At 50.5% G+C, this 6800-nt stretch overlaps 1 protein-coding gene across 1 annotated transcript in view; it reads right to left on the bottom strand.

Annotated features, from left to right (window-relative positions):
* Positions 1-6800, bottom strand: part of IL2RG (interleukin 2 receptor subunit gamma) — a 28415-nt gene that overhangs the window by 1320 nt on the left and 20295 nt on the right. The window contains exons 6-8 of the mRNA XM_018572612.1: positions 4415-4563; positions 3652-3814; positions 2676-2784 (exon numbers count right to left, since the gene is read on the bottom strand). Of these exons, the coding sequence (XP_018428114.1) occupies positions 2676-2784; positions 3652-3814; positions 4415-4563 (421 nt within the window). The remainder of the gene's footprint in view (positions 1-2675; positions 2785-3651; positions 3815-4414; positions 4564-6800) is intronic.

The following is a 6800-nucleotide window of genomic DNA, read 5'->3' as shown; positions in this document are numbered from 1 at the left end:
GCGCCGGGGGGGGGGGGGGGGGGGGGGGCTGGCCTAAAGCCGTGTAAGGGGCCCCAAAATTTCTGATGGCTGCCCTGGTGGTATCAACTGGGACTATAGACTCATTCAAAAAATGTTTGGATACTTTCCTCAGTGAACACAATATACAGGGGTATATACTGCTCTTAGTGACCCACACACACACATAGGTTGAACTGGGTGGACCCGTGTCTTTATTCACCCTCAACAACTATGGGCTCAGTCCTGGATCAGATTTGTCTCTTCAGTTTCAGGTTCACATTAGAAGGACTCGTATGTATCATTGAATCGGGGGAGTGGTGGAAGGTTGGACCCCTCTGCAGCTCTTTTTAAGGCAACTCCTAAATGCATGATGAACCCTTGCCCGACCCTTAGGGTAACATCTCAAGGTTTGTAGAAAAATAAAATTCCCAAAATATTGGTAACAGTCCAAATATAACTTATTGATCACTGTAATTGTGTAAACAAGTCCAATACGTGTCATGTGTTCCAAGAGCTCCTTTCATCGGGGGCATAACCATGGGGTAGTGGTATTAACAATGCCACTGATTACCAGGTAAGTGTTCAGATGATGATCCCAGGGCTTTGTTTATCAAAAAGGAGTAAGAATGATTGTTAGGTAGGGGTAGGGTAAAGGGTAGTGCTAAGGTTAAGGTTGGCTTTGTTTATCAGCATAGGGTAAGGGTTATCATTAGAGTTAGAGGTAGGAGTAGGGTTAAGGGTAGTGTTAGGGTTAAGGTTGGCTTTGTTTATGAGCAAGTGGCAAGGGTTATCATTAGAGTTAGAGGTGGGAGTAAGGGTAGTATTAAGGTTGAGGATGGCTTTGTATAACAAGGGGTAAGGGTTATTGTTAGAGGTGAGAGTAGGCTTAAGGGTAGTGTTAGGGTTGATGTTGGCTTTGTATAACAAGGGGTAAGGGTTATCATTAGAGATAGGGGTAGGGTTTATGGTATTGTTAGCGTTAGTGCTGGGAGTAGAGGTAGGGATAAGGGTAGTGTTAGGGCTTGGTTGGCTTGGCTTTGTTTGCTTTGTTTATCAGCAAGTGGTAAGGGTTATCACTAGAGTTAGAGGTGGGAGTAGGGTTTAGGGTAGTGTTAGGGCTAAGGTTAGCTTTGTTTATCAGCATAGGATAAGGGTTTGTTACAGTTAGAGGTGAGAGTAGGGTGAAGGGTAGTGTTAGGGTTGAGGTTGGCTTTGTATAACAAGGGGTAAGGCTTATCATTAGAGTTAAGAAGTGGGAGTAGGGTTAAGGGTAGTGTTAAGGTTGAGGCTGGCTTTGTTTGACAAGGGGTAATGGTTATCATTAGAGCTAGGGGTAGTGTTAGAGATAAGGTCGGCTTTGTGTATCAGCAAGGGGTATAGGTTATTGTTACGGTTAGAGGTGGGAGTAGAGTTAAGGGTAGTGTTAAGGTTGAGGCTGGCTTTGTTTGACAAGGGATAAGGGTTATCACTAGGGTTAGGGGTAGAGGTGGGAGTAGAGTTAAGGGTAGTGTTAAGGTTGAGGCTGGCTTTGTTTGACAAGGGATAAGGGTTATCACTAGGGTTAGGGGTAGAGGTGGGAGTAGAGTTAAGGGTAGTGTTAAGGTTGAGGCTGGCTTTGTTTGACAAGGGATAAGGGTTATCACTAGGGTTAGGGGTAGAGGTGGGAGTAGAGTTAAGGGTAGTGTTAAGGTTGAGGCTGGCTTTGTTTGACAAGGGATAAGGGTTATCACTAGGGTTAGGGGTAGAGGTGGGAGTAGAGTTAAGGGTAGTGTTAAGGTTGAGGCTGGCTTTGTTTGACAAGGGATAAGGGTTATCACTAGGGTTAGGGGTAGAGGTGGGAGTAGAGTTAAGGGTAGTGTTAAGGTTGAGGCTGGCTTTGTTTGACAAGGGATAAGGGTTATCACTAGGGTTAGGGGTAGAGGTGGGAGTAGAGTTAAGGGTAGTGTTAAGGTTGAGGCTGGCTTTGTTTGACAAGGGATAAGGGTTATCACTAGGGTTAGGGGTAGAGGTGGGAGTAGAGTTAAGGGTAGTGTTAAGGTTGAGGCTGGCTTTGTTTGACAAGGGATAAGGGTTATCATTAGGGGTAGTGGTAGAGGTGGTAGTAAGAGTAGGGTTAAGGGGAGTGTTAGGGTTGAGGTTGGCTTTGTATAACAAGGGATAAGGGCTATCATTAGGGTTAGGGTTAGGGGTAGAGGTGGGAGTAGGGGTAGGATGAAGGCTAGTGTTAGAGTTAAGGTCGGCTTTGTTTATCCCCCACAGCCACCAACGGCCACGTTAGCACTGAGATATCGATCACATGGACTAGTTACAATGAGATGTTTCGGTGTCAGGTCTATCTTGGGTCAGCCGACCACATGGAGGAATCTGAGTCTACGTTCAGCCAAAGTACATCGCAGGTCAAATGAATCATTTCATTGTCAGTGAAGTCACTCGGCTCGTCACCACAGAGATCCTTCCACCCGCTGAGTCATACAGACGTCACACGTGGGACCTCCACCATACTGCCGGGGCTTTTGTCTCGTCACTTCCCACCCACCGAGCTCTGAGATGTGACGGAGTTTGGCTTTAAGACCACAAATGACATTTAATCTATTGGGGGACCAGGGAAGGGGGAAATATAAGCGCTTGGGGATTATGTGTTCTCGTAGTCATTGGACGGTGTGACGGACGCTCACCTCTCTTGTCCAACCACTGCCAAGATTATCACCACAATCAGCAGAGTCAACCCAACGGTGATCCCGGTGTTCACGATTTTTGATGACGGCTTTGCCGGTGGCTGCTCATCTAGAAATGCAGAACGATCAATCAGACGAATAACATACAATGATTGGGATATACAATGTATCTCTTGTCGGGACAGTTCTGGGATCGCCATTGACCACGTGTGACACGAGCGCGTGATGTCACAACGCGGCCGCCTCAGGACCGTGCGTGGCGGCGGAGGCGCTAATCTGAATCTGAAACATTTTATATCCGGACACATATAAAAGATACAAATTAACTCAGCTCTGTGTCTAGTCATACATCAATAAAGGCAGACATGAAACATGCGTTTCTGCAACACACGTTATGTGCCTTAGCGTGTTACGTGCCATTGGACAACGCAGCTCCAACATACACCCATGCATTGTGGTGCACTATGTCTGAATAAAAATGCGTCACGCCCCTTTTTCGATCAGTTCCTGTGCACTGGCAGCCCATTCACTTGGAAGGAACACATATGAATTTGTGACACATCATGGGCCTAAATGTATTTTTTAAACGCATGCAAAGTACATACCAGAATGCTATACAGCAGCCTGGGAGAGTAAGGGAGGGGAGGACTGGGAGCCAATCAGGTGTGCTACATGCAAATGTGCTGACAAAGGAGCATGCTGATAGAAGGAGAGAGAACGGATTGAGCAGAGGGTTCACCTTACTGGTCAGCTGCTGCTCTTTCACTATCCAGTCATCATGGCTGGAGATGGAGAGAGGACACCACTTCCTTCGCTGTAAGTGTCTGCGCTGTGTGGCAGAGCTGAGTAAGGCTCGGGACTGGATGGGCAGAAAGCAGCTTCATTGATAAGTATATATTTTTCTTGTCTCTGTAATTGGTTGATTGTCTGCAGTTTAGTTTTAGTGACATGTGACCATAACACTTTATGTACTTACCGCACACGGTGGCGTTCCTCGCCCATGTGACCCCTTCACTCCACTCGCTCCACATGAACGCATTGGCACAGACGTTGCTCATTTTGGTCTTCACGTGGAATGTATAATTCTGGCAGCTGTCAAAGCTGGACAGGACAGAGAGGGTGTTCGAGGCGTCCTTCTCCTGCCGGACAGAAGTGGACATGGTCATACCAGGAAAGAAACATAGGGTTATGTTCAGCGGCCGCTACGTCACTAGAGTGTCCCAGGGGGTAGAGCAGTGTCATAGCTCCTCAGGGGTGGAGCTACGGACAGCACAAGGCGGGGGAAGCAGCCTATTGGCATGCGGAAGAGAGCATTCCAAAGAGCCTGATGGGTGTGTGATAGCACCGGATGCCGTGTTGTGGTGAGCTGTATGGCAGGTATGTTGGCGGCTACTGTATGTGTAGGCGCCATTCTAAGGATGGACGTACACCTACATGTGTCATTGTCATCAACATGTCTTATAACATGCCTGGCGCTTCAAGAACACGGGCGACGCACGTCAACCCATCTGCCCAACCTGTGCATATAACACAACTCATAGGTGTGAATGGGACTTCATTGAATGGCGCTGCAATGCAGACAGTACCGCGTGTCAACCTGTGTTCTACGGCATGTTGAAGTGTGAAGCCGTCTGGGGGCCCATTGACGCCTACACAAGCGTGGTGCCGATGCAGACTGATAGGTGGGAACGGGCCCAAAAAAGATTCTACAGAACATCTGAAACCTTAACTTGTATTACCGTCCAACTGTCACTGGCCAGAGTCCGATGTTTCACCCGGTAAGTCACACAGTGCGAGGGGATGGTGCCGAATGACTGTTCCCATCTGAGCATCAACTCCAAATTGCCGGTAATTTCTGTGCTCAAGTTAAAGGGAGGATCCATCTTCACTGCAAAATATAATGACACATCAATACAAAACCACCTTCAGTGCTTCCTCCTGCCTGCCGCAGACTGATCACTGGGGGAGGGGAGACTGGGGAAATGCTTCCTCCTGCCTGCCGCAGACTGATCACTGGGGGAGGGGAGACTGGGGAAATGCTTCCTCCTGCCTGCCGCAGACTGATCACTGGGGGAGGGGGGACTGAGGAAATTCTTCCTCCTGCCTGCCGCAGAGTGATCACTGGGGGAGGGGAGTCTGAAGAAACGCTTCCTCCTGCCTGCAGCAGACTGATCACTGGGGGAGGGGAGACTTTCTCCCCCGCCAGATGGCCAGTGCTACCAATCCACTCCAATACTATGTACAATCACCGAGCACTTTATTAGGGACACTATACTAATACCGGGTCGGGTCTCCACCCATCATTCCTCCTCATTCATTGTACAGACTTCACATTCCACAAACGTTCCTTTCAGATTCTGCTCCCTGTCATTGGATCGGGACTCAGATCTGGTGATTGGTCTACCATCTTGGAAATGAAACCCGGCAGATCAGGCCACATTTGTCCAGTTTGGGAGATCCTGCGCCCCTCCTTCACATCCTCAAGTTTCTGTTCTTGGTTGTCAGGAACCCAACGTGGTCTTCCGAGCCCATCCTCCTCAAGGCTCAATGTGTCCTACATTCCGAGATGCTTTTCTGCTCACCACAGTTGTGAAGATCGGTTATTGGCCCCTTTCCATCGGCTCCAACCAGTCTGAACATTCTCCTCTTTGACCTCCCTCATGGACAACCAATACGGCGCAAACTCCACACACCGAGTTTAGCTTAAGACTTCTTCAATTCACATAAAGGGTCCAAAATCTAGGATCAAGCCCCTACTGGGCAAGAAAGGGGTGGAGCCCCTACTGGGCAAGAATGGGGTGGAGCCCCTACTGGGCAAGAGGGAGGTGGAGCCCCTACGGACAAGAGGGAGGTGGAGCTCCTACTGGGCAAGAGGGAGGTGGAGCCCCTACTGGGCAAGAAGAAGGTGGAGCCCCTACTGGACAGGATGGGGGTGGAGCCCCTACTGTGCAAGAAGGAGGTGGAGCTCCTACTGGGCAAGAGGGAGGAGGAGCCCCTACTGGGCAAGAGGGGGTGGAGCCCCTACTGGGCAAGAGGGAGGTGGAGTCCCTACTGGGCAAGAGGGAGGTGGAGCCCCTACTGGGCAAGAGGGAGGTGGTGCCCCTACTGGGCAAGAAGGAGGTGGAGCCCCTACTGGGCAAGAAGAAGGTGGAGCCCCTACTGGACAGGATGGGGGTGGAGCCCCTACTGTGCAAGAAGGAGGTGGAGCTCCTACTGGGCAAGAGGGAGGTGGAGCCCCTACTGGGCAAGAGGGAGGTGGTGCCCCTACTGGGCAAGAAGGAGGTGGAGCCCCTACTGGGCAAGAAGAAGGTGGAGCCCCTACTGGACAGGATGGGGGTGGAGCCCCTACTGTGCAAGAAGGAGGTGGAGCTCCTACTGGGCAAGAGGGAGGTGGAGCCCCTACTGGGCAAGAGGGAGGTGGTGCCCCTACTGGGCAAGAAGGAGGTGGAGCCCCTACTGGGCAAGAAGAAGGTGGAGTCCCTACTGGGCAAGAGGGAGGTGGAGTCCCTACTGGGCAAGAGGGAGGTGGAGCCACTACTGGGCAAGAAGCAGGTGGCCCTTCTATGTGAATGAAGGAAGTTACATGAAATTTGCTCCCTATGGCTTGAAGATTTGTGAGTGGAGGCGGGCTCAGGAGCCGTGTCCCCACCGGAGCAGCAGATTCAGAAATACTCCACCCAGCCGCCTGGTTCCGACAGTCCCACCATGGTCATAGCCCCATTTTTCCTATTCTGGTGTTTGATGTGGACAATAGATGAAGCTCCTGACCTCTATCTGCAGGATTCTATATACGATGCATAGACAGGGAGGGGTACAGGGAGGGGTACAGGGAGGGGTACAGGGAGGGGTACCTTAGGGTTAAGGTTGCGCAATGAGTAAATACCTTTCCTTTACATACAGTGAACAGTGCAGTGAATTTCCTAAATGTACCCATACACCTTACGACCATCGCAAGACTTTTGTCTTGCGATGGTCGTATGCTTATTGAAAGCTCCTACGATCTGCCCACCTTGGACGGGCAGATCGTGCTTGCGATCATCGAAAGCCCGCCCCGCTGAGGGGCGGGCTTCCGATGACCGCAATGCAGAATGGGCAGTGTGCGCGTGCGCACACCGGCCCGTTCCG

The sequence above is a fragment of the Nanorana parkeri genome, unplaced genomic scaffold (genome assembly GCF_000935625.1).
Source record: "Nanorana parkeri isolate BGI_ZX_2015 unplaced genomic scaffold, ASM93562v1 scaffold2085, whole genome shotgun sequence".
Classification (NCBI taxonomy): Eukaryota; Metazoa; Chordata; class Amphibia; order Anura; family Dicroglossidae; genus Nanorana; species Nanorana parkeri.
The sequence above is the reverse complement of the archived record's forward strand: the minus strand, read 5'-3'. Positions and strand labels throughout refer to the sequence as shown.